We start from the raw sequence: 18062 nt of genomic DNA, 5'->3' as shown, positions 1-18062 counted from the left end.
CCAGTTGTCTTTCTAACGTTTAGATACTGTATGTGGTACAAAATGAGCTTTCTGAAGAGTTAAAATGAAAGTGGTTTCTCTTGATCCTGCTGATTTTTTTTGATGCAACACAGTACGTGCAATGCACAGATTTCCTTTAAGGCTGAGGTTTCTCCCTCTAACTGGGGGTCCACAAGGCTGCTGCGTGGTTCCTGGAGCCTGCTGCTCCGAGCTGGGCTAATGCAGCCTCTCCCGGGCTCAGCACCACGGATGCTGGTGATATGTGAGGCTCTGACCCTCTCCACGCTAGACTTTACCCTGCAGCTCTGCAGCTGGGTGGGGGCTGCTGATTTTGTTGGTGTTCTTGTGACTTGTGTGGCTTTCCTCTTCCTTACACTTGCTACTTGTGCTACTTGCTTTCCATAGCTACTGGACTCCCAGGCCTCTTGCATGTTATTCTTTTATTTTCATGGAGGATAGAAACATAACTTGAAGCATCTTTTAAAAATAATAATAAAAGGCCCCATCCTCCTAGCAGACACTCTAGGCTTGCTGGTTGCCAGGGCTCTGCCCCTCCAGGTTGAGTTGGCCTTGTACCCAAGCGTTGAAATAACTAACATAAGGAAGCTGCCTATTTCTAGCCAAGTTTTGTATTAAATTGGGCAGTCTGAAGGGGAAACAGCGGGTGTTCCAGAGAGCACCAGGGATAAGAGCATGGTGTCAATACGTAAGTGCTGAGGAAACCCTTAAAAGAGCCCAATTTCCAGTGGGCCTTTGGTTTGCTTGAGCCAAAGGTGACTTCAGGCAATAAGTGTGCATTCAAGGCATGCTGAATTGCTGCTTGGCTTCCTCAGAAGTGCTGCTGGTCCACGTTGCCAGTTGTGAGAATTTTTATTGTGTCTCCAGAGAGCATTTCCTCACACGCCTGGCTCCATGGGTCAAGTAATTCCGTGAGAAACTCATTTTCATTTGAAAACAGTGATGTTTTGTAGTCTTTCTGGTTGATGAGTAAAGCTTGCAAATGTGATCCAAATTTACCCTAATATTTTAGAAATCAGAGGGAGGTAGAAAAGGAATTTAAAAAAAATCATCTTTCTCTTTTCTTTTTTTTCCTCTCAATCCTGACCTGTGAATTTTGGATGTTAAACTGACAGCAGTGTTATTGACAGTGCTGGAACCTGGAACATTCTTGCTCAGAGACGTCTTTGCATCTCTGCCCTGGTCTGTAGTGCTCATCCTTTGAGCAGAGCCAGTCACTGACTTTGAGGTTCTGATGGAACAGCTCTAAGGTCTGTCGAGCTATTCCTGCCTTTTCTATTTGATTTTATATAAATTGGGAATTATAGAAAGCAATGATTTTCCTTCGGAGTTCCAGAGATGTGTTATCCTAAAAGATGGCAACCTGTTGCCTGAAGCAATACGACTGGCAGCTTTATTCCAGTGACCAGTGGGTACACCAGGGCAAAAGGAAAGCGGAGCTGGTGAGAAGTCAACCTAAACTGTTCAGTCTTTTGATAAACGTAGCGACTGTTGAATATTCTTCGCCATCCAGGCTGATGCAGCTTTCCTGATGTGAAACACTTGGTTGTTGTGGCTGTATTGTATGTTTTTCGTACTCCAAAAGAGAGTGAATGACACAAAACAGGAGATCTTGCCGGAGCTCCCTGTTAAGATGATCTCTTATCCTGTGGGGTTTGCAAGCATTAAGGCCTATTCCTCTGCTTAGCACTGCACGTTGCGTGCGCTGGTCAAATCTCCTGGTGTGTGTCCCCCTCTGCAAACTTACCTTGCTGTCTTATCTTGCAGTGAGCACAAAGATTCCTCGGAAAAGAAACACAAAGACAAGGAGAAAACCAAACACAAAGATGGCAGCTCAGAGAAACACAAAGACAAACACAAAGATAAAGACAAGGAGAAGCGAAAGGAAGAGAAGGTGGGTGTCTTCTGTGGGTGACACGAGAGGGTGATTCTGTTTTGCCCTGCCCGTGATGGAAAGCCCATGGGTTGCATGTGGCTGGTACTTCCAAGGCTTTTTTGGCTTGGAGAGAACTATCCCCGTGCTGAGCTCAAGACTCGTTCTGTGGAAAACAGGGTATTAGGTTACAAGGGCTTTTTGTGCAAATATTGTGAGTGCAGACGCTTTCCCAATGGAGATGTGCCCATTTGCTTTATTTTTTTCCATTACTATTTTCTCCCTTTGCCAAGCTCAGATTCAGGGACAAGGGAGGAAGAATCTATTGGATCACGTTTCTTCCGTGCAGAGATAAACCTAGACAAGTAGTGTAGTTTGGACCAATTATGTACTTGACTGTGATCTGTTGAAAGATTGGAGGGCCAAACATACTGAATTGACTAAGATTTAAAGATGATGTTGCCTTTTTGGTGTATCTTGTAGATTAACAAGGGCTATAAGAGGCAAGATACCTGTGTCAGTGTCATTGGGGTACTTCTACAGGTTAAATAGCCCGTGTGTGTTTTGTGTGGCTACCTGTTTTGGGGTGGAAAAAGATGCTCTGTGCAGTGCTAGTCAGCTCCTGCTTTTTTGTTTTTCAGATTAAGTTATCTACTGGTGATGTGAAAATAAAGAAGGAGAAGGAAAATGGTTTCTCCAGGTAAGAAATCATGTCTATTATTTGGGGGGAAAAAAAAGTAACAATTTGATATTTCTTAAATGCTCAGGATGTTTGAATCCTTTTGGTCTTGAAAAACAAAGTGGAATGCTTTAGACTCCTTCTGATGACTCTTCCGATTCGGCTAGGAGCTGGTAACTGATCTGCTTTCCTAGCAGCTGGGGTTGAGTATGTTCTCTTCCTGTATGAGCAGTATGAAATAATTCGTAACCAAGAGAGATTCCATCATAGAAGCATTGGTAGCTGGGGTTGGAACAGCCTCTGTTTTAGTTGCAAAATTGGTATTTGAAATCCTGCAGTTTGGTGTTTTGGAAACAGAGCCTCATAAAGGCACCTTTGAGCATCTGTTCTGTAAGTAACTACAACCCCAAACTCTTGCAGTAAGTAGCAAGAAGGATGTTTGTCCAAACCATAAATAGCTTCAGAAAATGCCTAGCTGTTCTGCTAGTTCCTAGATTCCTAGTAATTGTTAATAGTCTTCTGGACCTGGATGTTATACAGTTAACATGAAACAGTTGTGTTAAAATTTGGATGTGATTAACTGATAGAAAGTTTTGTTGTTGTTGTTCTTTTTAGTATTTGACAATCTAAGATCTCTGTCACTTGTTTAAATCCAGGATCTGATTGTTTTCAGGTAGTAAATCTAATCCTGAAACTTAGGCATCTGTGCTGCTCTCTTGGGGACAGCCTGGTGCAGGATACACCTTCCAAGCAGTTGGTTTGCATCACATTAAAAATTTTCTGTTATCTCCAGTTTTTATCAATCAACTAAAAAAGAAATCGTAGCAGTCTGCCTGTGTTGTGTGGATGCAGAGAGGTTGGGAGAAAGCACCTGGGCAGCCTGTGCCCGTCAGCGATTCTCTGCGTGTTCCGAACGTGCCCCCTTGACTCGAGTTCCTCCATCTGGTTCATTTTCATAGGCCCATTTAAAAATGCAAACTCTGTAGTTTTTATGCTTGGCACAGGAAAGAGGCGCCCTCTCCAGGCCCTTTGAGGGACTGATATTCTTGAAATGGAAAACAATAGTGTTCAAGTGCTTTGTGGTGTAGGAAACGGTGTTTTTTATTAACTCTTTCTAGTCTCTCCTGTTAGCAGAGTTGCATGCATTGGGCTTCCAGAGCCAGATGACCTGGAGGGCCAGAGACCCTGCATGTTCTCATGCCAAAGTACTGATTTCTTTTGAGGTTCCAGAGCTTTTTTTTTTTTTTTTTTTTTTTTTTTTAATAACACATCAAAGAGAAGCTTAGAGAAACCATCATAATTGTGCCTTCTTCAGGGCCAAGAGCTGCCTGTGAAGCAATTCTTTCTCCTGCTGAAATTTCTTTTGCAAGTTCACCAGAGGGATATGTCCTCACTCAGATGGTTTGGATTTTAAGACTCGGTAGGATGAGCAACATTACAGTCTCGGGAACAATACAAGTCAAGGTTCAGCTTGGTCACACAGCTCACTGCTTTTCAAATCATCATATTTCATCTCCCAGTATTACCAAACATGGGGAAATGCTTCAGTGTTAGAATAGATACGATTCTGTTTATTAAGTTGTTAAGTAGTATTAAATTCCTACCTGGGGCAGGAGATAAATTAGCGGGGGAAATACGTCTTTCTGTAGGTGTTTTCCAAGTGCCCGTGTGCTGTCGACTCAGATTTTAGTTAATCGTAGCTGATGCCACAGAAATGGCTCCTTGCAGCAGCGCCAATCTGTTTCTTCTGGGTTGCATCTGCCAGCACTGCAGTGGCTTTACAGCTGTGAAAGAGCCACCTGGCTCCTTCTGCTTCATGGACACGTTACCAGCTAAAAACACCCCAGAATGTCTCTTGCTGACTGATCTGCAGAGCAGAGTGCTGTGCTTTTTCCTGCCCCTCCATCCAATTGTAGGATCTGCATCTTGACATGGAAGCTGAGTCAATTTGATAGAGCAATTGCTGATAGAGCATGAAAAGCAAAGCTCAAGACACCACTGTTGGTACCACTCCACTCAGGGGGAAAAACTAAGTGCTTCAAAATGTAATTTTGGACTCTCTGCAACATCTTTTTCTTTTAAAGATAAGTGTGATGCCTCTGTGAAATCTAGAAATAATGAGTTTGCTTATAGAGATACTCTCTCGCAATCATACTCTATTTTTTCTTTATTTCTAGCGTTGTGGGATATTATGCTGAAAACATTAAGCCTAATAAAATAATTATGGTCTGTTGAGAGGAACAGGATTGTTCGTTTCCCACAGTTTGGATAGTGAGAAGAGACTAATCAGTTTAACTTTGCCAAATCTTTGTTTCTTTTTCTGGCTTTCACATGCTAGCGTTATGCCTCAAAATTTAGTTGGCAAAAGATGCAGGAAAATAGCTTGCAAATCTGTTCAGTTGACGAACCTTTTCTCCCTTATCTGGATAAATAAGGATTTTGAGCTCAAACTACTTAATGTCCCTCTCTGCCAGCACACATGCATGATTTCAATTTTGTTCTATCTTTAAATATCTTTTAGAAGTGTTGGAAACTGCTGACATTTTTACTAAAATATAGGCCCTCAAAGATCCCAGTGGGATCTAAGTTGTTTGTTGAAGTTGATATTGGTGTTGCTTCAGAAATGGCAAATACTGAGACAAGGAAAGACCAACTGCTTGTGCTGCCTGCAGTGTTCAGAGAATGCCAAGCCCCAGGGCCATGGGTCTCACAACCTTTTTCCAGGGCAGGAAGATGGGTCTGCTCTGCAAGCGAGCGCTGGTTTCCAAGCCACTTCTAATCTTGGAAGTTAGAACCACCTTTCTTTGCTTCTTTTCATAGTCCGCCACGTATTAAAGATGAACCAGATGATGATGGTTTTTATGTTCCTCCCAAAGAGGACTCCAAACCTCTGAAGAGACCTCGAGAAGATGATGAGTAAGTGACCCAAGTGCTTGTCACTTGGATATTTGCCTTGAGTTTCGAAAAAGGCTTTGGGGGGATTTCAGGTCCTTCAGTTCAAACTGGTTCAGCTGCAGGCCCAGGTCTGAGATCAGAGCGTTTAAGCTGTGACAAGTTCTCCGGAGCAGGACAGGGATGATATTTGTGCTGTGCATGGAAAAAAAATACTACCTGCTTCTACAGAGGATGTCGTGAGCTGTTGCAGTGCTAGTGAATAAAAATAAATAAATAAAATAGAGGGTAAGTGGAACAAAACCACACAGACCAGGATTATAAAACATCAATCTGAGCAAGTGAGGAATTAATGCTAGCTCAGTGATTGCAGTAGTCTCTGTCGGCTGAGGAAATGACTGCACAGGACGAAGAAAATGCACTGTCAGCCTGATTTCCTTCTGCCTGTGCTGCCTTGCATGATTCCCCTTTAAAGGGATCTAAAGAAGTTGTGAGCTATGCGGAGGATTTGGGGCTCTAAATCAAAGAGAAATACACGCAATGTTTCCCCTCTATATAGTAGCCTGCCCAGTAAAATAAAAGCCCGGTTATATCATGCAGTGTTCTGCCATCACTTCTCTACACTTAACTCTTTAAATGGTGGTGGTGTTACTGCCTCGTTACTAGTCTGAGTCAAAGGCCTGGAAGAGCTTTTTAGCCATAGTAACATTCTGTTCCTTCGTGATACTTCCCAGTGTCCAAGAGATGGGTGTGACATCTTTTGTGTAATCATTGTAATCACTTGTAGCTTTCTGAAGGGTTTTATGACTTCCCATCTCATGTCTGCAATGGAAAAATTAAGAATTTGCCAGCAGTCAATTTAGCCATTGCTTGAACTAGTGTGGATGCAGGAAGTGGGCCTTGGGGTGGGCGTCAAACAAGGGTGGAAACACAGTGCCAGTGAGATGTCCCCCAGTTTATCTGCTGTAGTCACTGGGCAGTTGCTCAGGCTTTTGAACTGGAAGTATTTATGGAAATATGTATTATGGAAATACGTAAGGAAAATACTTGTTTCTTGTGTCCATGACTTCTGGTATTCACAGCAATAGGTTGGTTTTTCTAGTGTGTTTGTGGTTTTGTTTGTTTGTTTTTTGACTTGCTAAGTAGTAATCACTCAGCCTTTAGAGAGGGAGGAATAAATTTATATTCTTTAGGGATTTAAGAGAGATTAAGAATCAGGCCAGTATGGGCACGGACTTCATATACGTTTTTCCATCAGCTATTCTTTTCTCTCTTAGCGCTGAATATAAACCCAAGAAAATCAAAACAGAAGACATCAAGAAGGCAAAGAAAAGGAAACAAGAGGAAGAAGAGGTAAAGCAAGTTTATTTCTGGGATCAAGAGAAGCAAGGCTGACAATTTGGTTTTGAGTTACGTAGACCAGGGAATCTGTTGTAAGGGGAAGGAGGCAGGGGCTGTGCAGCCAGTGCTGCTGTGCATGCCAAAAGCAGCATGTGATAGGTCTACTCCTATGGTGCGAGTTGATGTCTGAGCCATGGTGTATAAAAAGTCAGGAGAACTCTCCTCCTCCCAGTACAACAGAGATGATGCCTCCCAGACATGAACTTCCAACCTCTTCCAGGGAATTCACCATCCTGCTAAGGATCCCTCAGAGGGCAAAGGAGCCTTACGAGCAACATCTGGTAGTTGCACAATGTGGTACACTTCAGAGACAGAGGAGCTGAAACCTAGATTAACTGCTATAAAGCAGCTTAAAGCTTTTACATGGAGCCTAGAGTGGGAATTTCTTCAGAACTGGAGTTGGAGAAGACGTTAGCCATAATACAGGACTAATAGACTCTGCATCTGCTAGCGAAGATATCCATGTGAAGCACATGCTGCATGCAGCTCCTGGTAGCGTGGATAATTTTCTAGAGTTTAATAAAAGCTTCTACAATGTGCATATACCAGCACATTCTCAGAAGAGCCCTCGCAGTGGAGTGTGTTCTGCATCATTTGCCAAAGTAGGTGAAGGAGGGCATTGCTGTACCTGGGCAACTCTGTTACTGTGGCCCTGACTCTCAACTGACCAGGTGAGCCAGGGTTACTAGGTGACAGTGAGTGTGCTTAGCACATACCATTTGTGAAGGAAAAGAGGATGTTTTACAATGTTCAAATGAGACCATTAGAGGACTTTGCCCTAATAGATGATCTGAGAGCATGTGTAAGTAGTTAGGCTGCAGTAATTCGGTGGTTCAAGGTCAAACTAATGTATTCCAAAGAGATCTTTTTAGTTTTAAATTGTCTTCGACAACAGGGAGTATCTTCGCCTAACAGTTCTTCCTCATTTTGCAGGATAACAAAGCCAAGAAAGCTAAGAGCAAAGATAAAAAAGTCCCTGAGGGAGACAAGAAAAAGAAGCCGAAAAAAGAGGAGGAACAAAAATGGAAATGGTAACTATATTTCAGTGCTGCAGATTGTTCCCAGTAGCTGGACTTTCCTTCTATTACCTCCCGTCCTGACTAATAGACGTATCTGGCACACAGTCTCTTAACCCTCTTACTGAATTCACCGTAATGTTTGTAGTCCTTTAGTATTTCCCTTTAATCTCCACAGTTTCCTCTCATAGAACACTGACACCCATCTATATTTGTATTTGTATACTTTTGTATAAGTCTAATTTGGAGGTACTTTCTTCTAAAGACCGTGGTTCTCTTTTTCCTAATCAAATCACTTCTCGACCCATTTAACAGCATTTTTTATGTACTTTCGGCATTAAAAAAACGCTGGGATGTGAAGAACTAGGAAGCTACAGAAGGTCTTTATAGGCCTAATGATCTATTGTCTTTTTTGGTTTTGTTTCAGCAGCCCTTTTTGGTTGTGCCTAAGCTATTCTGTTATTACAGCTCCTTTTTATTGTAGTCTGTATCCTTCAACAGCAAACCTTTCCTAGCAAGCCGTACGATTCCCCCCCCTTGCCTTCGCAGCACAATCCCAGGTAGCTTTGCTAAGCTCTGCAATTTGTGCTGAGTGTTGAGGAAAAACTGCCTTTGAAAGCATGTTTTGCAAAATCTGGCAGTAGGTAACTGCATTCCTTCTGCTGATGCTCCTGTCGTCCATCTGCAGCTTTGTATAGCGTGTCTTTGCTGGCCAGGGTTTCATCTCCACGTAGCACTTCAGTTGCATTTCTTCAGGGCATTTTATGTTCCGTCTGCGTCAATTTTCTGAAAGTCTGTGGGTTTTTTCTCTCATTTTAAGTGCCTGCTGCCTTGAGCACTTTAATCCCTGTGTATGGGAATGCTTGATGCTACACTGCTGCTTTTTCCCAAAGTGTTGGCCTTGTTCACCACCATGCAGAGCTCTTTAGAGGTCATTTTTACACCCTGTCAGCATGTGAAGAATATGTGACCCAGAGGTATACCTTACGACCATATGTGACCCAGAGGTATACCTTACGACCACGTCTCCCTCCCTATGTATAAAAAATGCATTTCCTTGAAGAAATGAGACCATGCTCTGGTCTCTAAGAAGCTTCTGTATTTTCATTCCACACAAAAACCCTCACCGACTCTACCTTGTTGAGCCACACTGACCTTCTAAGGACAGGTTTGGCATGGGGTTTAGTCAGGAAATCTGTGTCTCTGTTTAGGAACACAGACGATGGTACTTGGAGTCGTCTGTGATCTCTTTGTGATGACCTTTCTCTGGGCTGCAGAACACTGGTTGAGCAATTACAACAGAGTTCTGATGTTCACTTGTGGCCCTCTCAGTGGGCCCAACATGCTTCAGCCCTCTGTTTAAGCAGTTATCTTTCCAGTTCTCTTTTTGCATCCTTCCTTTTTGAGAGAATAGAACAGACAGAGGAACAGAATTTCCCATCAAGTAAATAAAAGAATGGTAAATTAGAAAAGGAAACAAAAAAGGAAACTCAGAAACGACAAATCTGCCCCCTAAAGCAATGGTTACTGCAAACGATCACCTTTCATTTTGCTGAAATAAAAATATTCTGTGTTAGAGAACTCTTTTTTCCTGACTAGGATGGGAAGTGGCTGTTTGTGGAGGTAGAGTTTGTTTTGCTGTAAGGACTTCTGGGTGAAAGAATCTAGACCTATGTTTGACAAAATATTTATATTTTTAGCTTGTAATTAATTTAGAAAATAATCATTAGGAATGTAAATATTTGGGATCTGGACTTCAGATGTGGATATTACTAATTCTTCTCTCAACACAGTTTACTCAAACTTTCCTCCCAATCAAGAACTGATACCGGACAGACAGGCTCTTTGTACTCACATGTGAGGTTTTTCACTTTGCCTTTAAAGAAATTGCTACAGTTTTCATAAGCAAAGGTCACATCAAGTGTTCTCTCACTCTCACATGATGACAACTTTCTAGCTGTAGCTATGTGCTGTGTCCCATGCCACTGTTCTTCAGTGTTGCCTCTATGTCAACAATATATGAAGCATTTTGAGTATTACTTCCAAGAGAAGCCGTCTCTATATAATGCTTGTCTTCTGTTCAGTGAGCCTGTTATCTAATTAAGAATAAAGAAATCATTCTAGTTATTTGTGTGTCACCCGTTCTGGGATGTATCTAGTACATGAAACTGCTCATAGGGCTTATGCTGGAGGAAAAAGAATTGGCACAGGGAAGCTTAAGCTTTTTTTATTGTCCTGGCTGTTCGTCAGAGTTGTCCGGGCGGTTCACAGATTGAGCAGTGTGGCAGGCTGATGACTTTCCTGATGATTAAGCTCTCAAGTAAAATAGCCAGGCTCAGCAGGGAATCCTGTGCCAGCAGCATGTAGCAGTAATCGTGGAAGTGAAGAGGCAGGGAGGGAGTGTTGGTGTCAACGATTTGGGAACAGGGTGCTGAAAACTGGGGGAGCAAATAGGCCTGGGGGAAGGGAGGGACTCCTTTTCTCTGCAGACGTCCCGATTCCCTGGGAGTTAGTTCAGTCAGAATATAGGACTGGTGGGACATACTTTGCCATGTTGTGATACCTAATCTGCAAATATTACTGTAGAAGAGCTGTAAGGCAAGTGTGCTTTTTTTTTTTTTTTTTTTTTCACCCCCCTTTGGTCCTTTGCTTTCCTTCAAGTATGCTTTTATTACCCCAAAATGGCTGTGAAATTAAAATGACAGAACAGGCTTTAGTGTTTCTCTTTTGAACAGGTGGGTTCTCATCTAGGTCCAAAACAAACATCTGTTATCTTTATTATCTCTGCTTTTAATGGCACACCCGTCCACATCTGAAAGCGATTGCACATGATCCTGGAGCTGCTTAGCTTTGCTGAGCAGGTACCCTGGACACGATTGATGTTAGATCACAGCTGACTCTGGTTAGGTGTGATCCTAGCTGCTTTATGAGACTTGCTTCTTCTTTTTTCTTTAAGTTCTCCCCTTTTTCAGTTATGTGAGAGGAGCAGCAAGTGGAAGATTATGACTCTGGTGTCATCTGATACCTGCAACTGTTGCTTTTTTTTTTCCCTAAAAAATGGAAACACACTCTTGAGTATTCATACTTGTTTGTGTATGGAAAAATAATAATTGCTTTCTGGTTTTATTTAACATATTCTTATACCCATATAAACCAAATGGTAAAGTGGTATTGATTCATGTTGCTGCCTCTTGTAGGTGGGAGGAAGAGCGCTACCCTGAAGGCATTAAGTGGAAGTTCCTAGAGCACAAAGGTCCCGTATTTGCTCCGCCATATGAACCACTGCCTGAAAATGTCAAGTTTTACTATGATGGTGAGTTAATCTGGGTTTCCATTGGCTGAGAAAGATACAAATATTTTAAGTACCTTGTGATATCCTTCCAGTGACTGGAAGGATAAGGAGGTGGTTGTGTTTCAGTGGTTAGCTTAAAAACTTCCTCAACAGCTAAGCAAAATAAGAATTTTTGTAAGTATGAGGAAAGCCTGATGAATTCTCTTCATTTGTTTGATATGGATATGAACTTGTCGTTCTTTTATTATGGTGATACATCTCCTAGCTTAACTCTGAGGGTCATATTCCTGAGAGTGGCAGTGTATATCCAGTATAGTCCATAATTGTAGCTCATCTTTAGATCTGCTCTTTTTTTCCTTCCTTATGAGCTGTGACTTTCTATCATCTGTGATGATGAAATTCGTGATCACTTGGTAGCCTTGCCAGGGATATAAGAAAATTAAAGGTTAGTCCAGCTGCCTAAGATCCTGTAGGATTGCGTGGGGTCAGCATGGTCCAAGGACACAGCCCTTATGTGTAACTCGAGGTCCCACCACCAGCCATTGCGTGTGGTAGAACTAATTAGTGTGGGGCTCTAATGCGCTGGGCTGCCTGGTTGTTAGAGGCTAATGTGGAAGGGATTATACGGTGTGATGCCTGCTGGAGACTGGACTTGATGACCCATGTGTTTCCTTTTAGTCCTGTGATCTTGTTAAATGAAGGATCAAATTAACCCGGGATTGAATTAAGTGGGAGGCATTTGAGTGGATGAAAACATAATTTTCAATGAAGGGGGCATCTGTGCATGGAACTACTCCAGAAGCAACGTGCTATTTTCATGTGACATGGCGTGTTCTTATGTACTGAGAAATAGGTGGGATTCTTTTTCAGTGATAATGTAGTGAGATAAACATACCGGATCCTATTAAAGACCCTCTCCAAACAAGTAGCTCTTGTGACCAAGGTTGTCTGTTTTGCTACAGACTTCTTTCTTGATATTAGATGAAAGCTTGAGACAAAGTTGGGGAAATTTTTCCTCCATTCAAGGGCATGTGAGATATCTCTCCCAGTGTCTAGAGAAGGGGAGGGCTGAATTTATTCTGTGTCTATCCCTTCTGTGCAGGCAGCAATAACCTTCTCTCCTATCTGTCCATCTATTTCATAAAGTCTTGAGGAAGCGCAGAGTTTTTAGCCTCCCTCTCTGTGATTGAAATCGCCCAATAAGCTCCAAAATTACAGAGCAGGGCAGTGGGATTCCGACAAACAAAGCAATCACCCAGGTCTGCCTTGAGAAACGAGGCTAGAAACGAGACATCTGATTTACCCAGCAGCTGCCGCCCGCGCTCGCGAGGCACCGTCTGATTTCAGGGTTGCGCTGGGCTGTCGGGGGAGCCCGACCCCGTGCTGGGACCCATCGCTGCAGGACTCCATCCCTCGCCGGCGCCGGCCGCGCGTGGCCGCTCCTGCGCAGCGGTGACCGCGGGGCTGTTGGTAGAGCTCGCAGCACCGCGCTCGGGCGGGAGCTGGAAATGCCAAAGCCATTTATTAGCCCTTGGATATCTGCTCGAGTGACACTGGTTAAACAAGCTGCTGCTCTTAGCATGAAGGCGGCCCGAGTTTGCATGCTTTTCGCAGACAAGTTAAGAATATACATGATGGCAGTTGTCTTTGAGTCATGGCAACGTGATCTCTTCTGCTAATGTGGCCCTTGGTTGCTCTCTGGTTTTCAGCTTTTAAGTCAGGTAACTATGTTCAGCACTCAGGAAAAATTCTCGTCCATGTTTTTTAAAAGATAAAACCTTATCACTGAGAGCCTTTACAAACCTTTGGCGAAAGAGGAAACCGAGTCCAATGAAATCTCCCCTAAAGCAATTAGATGAGTGTGACTGGTGAGCACGTCCTAGAGCTCAGCATGCTGGAAACAACTTCGGTCTGTTTAGCCCCATAACGTGGGACTAAGTGATAGCGTCTTCCCGGCTCGACTCACAGCCTGGAAAAAGTGTTTCCCTTGCTGTCTCTTCCTTCCCCTACTTCCTGTTTTAAGCAAACAAATGCTGTATTTTAGGTTGCAGTTTAAAAATTGGCTGCGTTACTGTTGGTTTAATTTATAACGTGGGATATTTTCAGCTCATCGGGACCTTTTGCTGAGTTCTCTTCTACAAGGCTTTATAGGTTTTCCAGCTTTATAGATAAAACCTACGCTGTAATTTTAGCGATGATGTAACTTGTTTTTAAACATGTAGTAAATCAAAAGTACTGTGGCTTTTTTTCAAGAGCTTAGATTAAGCTGCAGTACTTCTTCCATTGACATTTTGTGCAGTAAAACAGACAAGTAAAGAAAAAAAAAAAAAGGTGCTGCCTCTCTGCCAGGCTGCTGGGAGCCTGAATATTCCTCGCAACTAGCTGTAGATGTGAGGCGCATGCAAAATCCTCCTCGGAGGTGGCTGGCGCTCGCGTGTCATCGGGAATGAGGTCCGCCCTGGAAAACCACGCTCGATACGATGGCAGGGGTTGAATCCACAGCCTCGATGCCACAGCACCTGCTTTCTCTCATATATTCAAACTCCGTTTTTTCTTGCAGCAATGTCACTTTGTGCAGCAGTCTTGCATAGAAGCTGAAATGTGACCTTCTTTGTTCGTGGAAAGCCAAGTTTTAACTAGGACTGGCTTTCAGGCATGATTGGAGACGCCGAAGTGCATTCCCGTGACGGAGGCCTAGACGATTAGTAGAATTCTGACACAGTTCCCTGCAGGGAAGGGGAATTAAATGTTTGGCATCGCTTCCAGCCTATTCATGGTGCACATATAGTGAGGGCTCTTCCTGGCCTAAAATAGCTAAAAGCTACAAGGGGTGTTCCCAGTCTGTGTCTGTGGGTAGAAGAGAAATACAGGGATGATATTTCATGTGTCTGAGTTCCGGAATACGAAATATAATACAATTATTTGCCTCTTCCACCTCAAACGGGATTATCTCCCCAGGCACATAGACATCACTGGGAGGTCTCAGCAAAGGGTTTCCCGCAGGAGGCCCTTTTTTCCCTTCCTTCCTGTCCTGCATCTCCCTGACTTGTCTCACATTGGACTGGTTGCTTTTTCTGATGTTTAGATTCCAGAGGAAACTTTTCTCAAAATGTTTATGAGGAAAGGCAAGCAGCTGTGCTCCTGCATCTCTCTTTGCCTGTCAGATTTGCCATCCCATATAATATCTTTTTGAAAAACTTTTCTGTGGTAAAAGTATAATGCCCTTTAAAGTAATAACCATTGTTTCTTTCTGACTTCAATTCCTGAGTTTACGCCATGTTTTAAAAAGAAAACTTGTCTTTGTAGGTAAAGTCATGAAGCTGAGCACCAAAGCAGAAGAAGTTGCCACATTCTTTGCAAAAATGCTTGATCATGAATACACTACGAAGGAGATCTTCAGGAAAAACTTTTTCAAGGACTGGAGAAAGGTATGATGCAGTCCTGGGCCCCAATCACTGCAGACATGACTGATGTCTTCTCAGTGGCTAGTGACTCAGTAGTGAAAATGGACTGCTCTTACACAGGAAGATTAGCTGGTGGTATCTAAAAGCTGCCTAAGATCCTAGCTGTGGAACTTTCATTTATCCCAAAGCTTCACCAGAAGGGGCTTTATCATTAAATATCTTTTTACACCAGCCAAGATTAGATTTTTCCTAACCACAATTGCCTGTCGTAGCCTTGTGGGGTATAGCTGATCAGATTTCTGTGCGCCTTGTTGAAGAGCCATCTTTGTATTAAAAGGAAGCCTATTCCAAGGGCCTGCATAGCCAGAACTTCCCTTTAGTTGGCTTACCAGGCCATGAAATCAAACCTTTAAATTGGCTGACCCATTTTTTTGAGATGATTTCTGGATTTCTTCATTATCAGTGATCACAGAGATCGGATCGCCAGAAGACTAGTGTCTCATGCACTCTGCTGCTTGTCCTTTTCTCTTTGACCTTGGCTGCAGTCACAGTGTGTAGGAATACGGGGGGACTTTGGAAGTTGCTTTAAGGACTGTAAGAATCTGTTGTTCATGTTGAAATTATCTGCAGCAGGGAGTGCTCTGTTCTGCATGTATGAAAACTTAAAGCACTATTTTCTCTCTGCAAGGAAATGACCTCTGAAGAGAAGAGCACTATCACCAACCTCAGCAAGTGTGACTTCACCCACATGAGCCAGTATTTCAAAGCTCAGACGGAAGCTAGGAAACAGATGTCCAAGGAGGAGAAACAGGTACCAGAGGGAATTCTAGGAGACTTAAAATGCTTAGCTGGCTTGTAAACATCTTTGTTTAATCGTTCCTCTGCCTGCCTTGCCATTTGTAAGTCAGCTTTTACTAAATTCTCTTGTAATTATTACTCTTGTATTAATTGGAATTAATTGGAATTTTTGCTGTGTTAACACTTGAGTCTTTTCCCTGGTTTGAAGTTATAATGAAAATCCTAAGGCTCCTATCCTGCCTAGGTAAATAAATAGAGTTGGAGGCGATTCACACATGGGAGCAGAGTTGCACCTATAATGGCTGCATCCCTGCTCTGCACTGTAATGAGCAATGGCTACTCACTTAAGTTGCTAATGATAGATTTTCATTTTGGCAGCTCCTTGGGTTTGGAGGGCAAAATCGAGGAAGGGATGTAGTGAAGACATTCATAAATAAGAGTGGAAGGGATGCAGTGAAGACATTCATGAATAAAATATTACTCATTTAGTCTCCATTCAATTAGGCTCTATTTAATGCAGTTTTGTCACTTAAAAAAAAAAGCTTTTCCTATTTGCAGTGGCTTGTGAGGAGAGTAGAGAACTTCTGGTTGAGTGGAGAGTCATTCCAGCAAGAGCCAGGAGCTTAGCCCATGTTCTCAGCTGGTCTTTTGCAATCCTGCTGTAATTCTCCTTGGAGTGAGGCCCTGAGCTGCCTGGAACGTGTCTTTAGCAGGGTCCTGCCAGAGCAGAAAGCTCGTGCCTTCATGTGGCCATTTGCTAAACATGAGGGAGCCTTCCTCAGTTCACACTGTGAACTCCGTGCCAGCGGAACAGAAGTGGCTTTTTCTGTTAGTTCCTTCAGCTGGTGCCTCGGTGCTGTTTGTGGGTCAAGTCCTTGATGGCTTAATTAGGGCTGCAGTGACTTTATTGTTGCAAGCCTTTTTATTTTGTGTTATTAAAGTTCAAGCACAGAAGTGTGCGGTGAATTCTCAGCATTTCTGTCGGTGTGAGACCACTTTCAGTTTCTGAAGTCATGGAGGTTTTGAGTTGTGTCTTCAACGTCAGTTTAGTTAAAATATCAAGTGTTTCCTACATCTTGCCATGTAGAGATATGTAGTGGTGTTGAGCAACCATATCACTTTTGCTTATGTTTTCTTTTTCCAGAAAATTAAAGAGGAAAATGAGCGGCTATTGAAGGAGTATGGTTACTGTGTGATGGACAACCACAAGGAGAGAATTGCCAACTTCAAGATTGAACCGCCAGGTCTCTTCAGAGGACGTGGAAACCATCCGAAAATGGGCATGCTGAAGAGACGCATCATGCCAGAAGACATCATCATTAATTGCAGCAAGTGAGCTTTGGATGCCTTGCACTTTTTTTTTTCCTTTTGTTTAGCTGGGGTTTTTGTTTTGTTTTGTTTTACCCCTGTATAGCTTGATATTCAAGCGCTTCGAAATACATTTGTTGCTTATTTTAGACATGTGCGAATTGCAGAGACAACACTACTGTGGTTTTATGTAGGGCTTTTTTGTTGTATTTTTCTCCCCATGCCTACTGTCTGCATCTTCTAAAACTCGGTCTTTCCTGTTAGCACTGGCAAAAATGAATTTCTTTATAGGTAGCTTGTCTTAGTTAGTCTTCCTTTATGTCCAAGGCCAAGGTTTGGTGGACTTTTCCATAGTCCTCCCTGAAAAGTGTAGCTATTTGAGGCATCCACAAATCAGCCCTGGTTTTAGCATGTGTGTTCACCCCTGCGGTTTAATGCTTTAGCAGACATCCAGCAATTGCACTTCTGATCTTTGGCTGTTTGGTTTGAGTCACTTGATCTCCTGCATGTACAAATACGTAGGTAGTTGCTTTGCCTCAGTTTTCTTCCCTGTGCTTGCTGTGTCTTGTTCATTATTTCTTTCTATTCTGATACTGTGGAAGTCTCTGAATGTTTTCTTCGTTGTTTTCTCCACTTTTCTAACTATGCAGGGATTCAAAGATTCCTCCTCCTCCACCAGGACACAAATGGAAAGAGGTCCGGCATGATAACAAAGTCACCTGGCTGGTTTCATGGACTGAAAACATTCAAGGTTCTATTAAATACATCATGTTGAATCCTAGCTCACGAATTAAGGTAAAGATCTAGTTTTCTAGATTTCTTACTTCCTGTATCTTCTGGAAGGAAATACAGATGTTGGCCAGGACAAAGATAAGGAGTAAATCTGTTCTGCTATTGTCTATCTGTCTATCACTCTTGACTGAAAGTCTTTGTGCTTCTGACCTTGTCCCACACACCCGCCAAAAAAGAGAGGAATGCCGTTGCTGCTTAGGAGAGTAGCAAAAATCTGTTCAAATATATATTGAAATATATCTATTGAAAAACATTATTGTGTCATTCATAGTAGGAAGCCTTTTATCCAAAACCAGACTTGGTCTGGTGGTTGTTTTAACTGTTACTGGCCCCAGCTTCGCCTGCCTGATCATGTGCTGAAGTTCTAACCATGGGTTGCTAGTTAGCTATAGTGAAGTGAAAAATGTAGCCACGTTCCTGGCTGAGGAAAACAGTAACTATGATCAGTAACATCCTTCATGATGAAGGAAAACAAATCCTGTTGTGGGAGCAAGTAGCTGGTCAGTGATCAGTCCTATGAAAGAAACAATGAACCATTTGAAAAAGAAGTGATTTCATAAGAACTACTTAAGAGGTTTTTTTCCTGGCT

General features: G+C 42.7%; 1 protein-coding gene across 1 annotated transcript in view; it reads left to right on the top strand.

Moving 5' to 3' along the window:
* TOP1 (DNA topoisomerase I) overlaps positions 1 to 18062 on the top strand; it is a 60557-nt gene that overhangs the window by 33894 nt on the left and 8601 nt on the right. Inside the window, exons 4-13 of the mRNA XM_088538702.1 lie at positions 1786 to 1912; positions 2533 to 2591; positions 5391 to 5486; positions 6740 to 6815; positions 7797 to 7894; positions 11077 to 11192; positions 14478 to 14599; positions 15264 to 15386; positions 16518 to 16705; positions 17332 to 17476. Coding sequence (XP_088394828.1) covers positions 1786 to 1912; positions 2533 to 2591; positions 5391 to 5486; positions 6740 to 6815; positions 7797 to 7894; positions 11077 to 11192; positions 14478 to 14599; positions 15264 to 15386; positions 16518 to 16705; positions 17332 to 17476 — 1150 coding nt within the window. The remainder of the gene's footprint in view (positions 1 to 1785; positions 1913 to 2532; positions 2592 to 5390; positions 5487 to 6739; positions 6816 to 7796; positions 7895 to 11076; positions 11193 to 14477; positions 14600 to 15263; positions 15387 to 16517; positions 16706 to 17331; positions 17477 to 18062) is intronic.

The sequence above is a fragment of the Tinamus guttatus genome, unplaced genomic scaffold, assembly GCF_059628265.1.
Source record: "Tinamus guttatus ecotype Peru unplaced genomic scaffold, ASM5962826v1 Tinamus_guttatus_pri_ptg001150l, whole genome shotgun sequence".
In the NCBI taxonomy this organism is placed as follows: Eukaryota; Metazoa; Chordata; class Aves; order Tinamiformes; family Tinamidae; genus Tinamus; species Tinamus guttatus.
The sequence above is the reverse complement of the archived record's forward strand: the minus strand, read 5'-3'. Positions and strand labels throughout refer to the sequence as shown.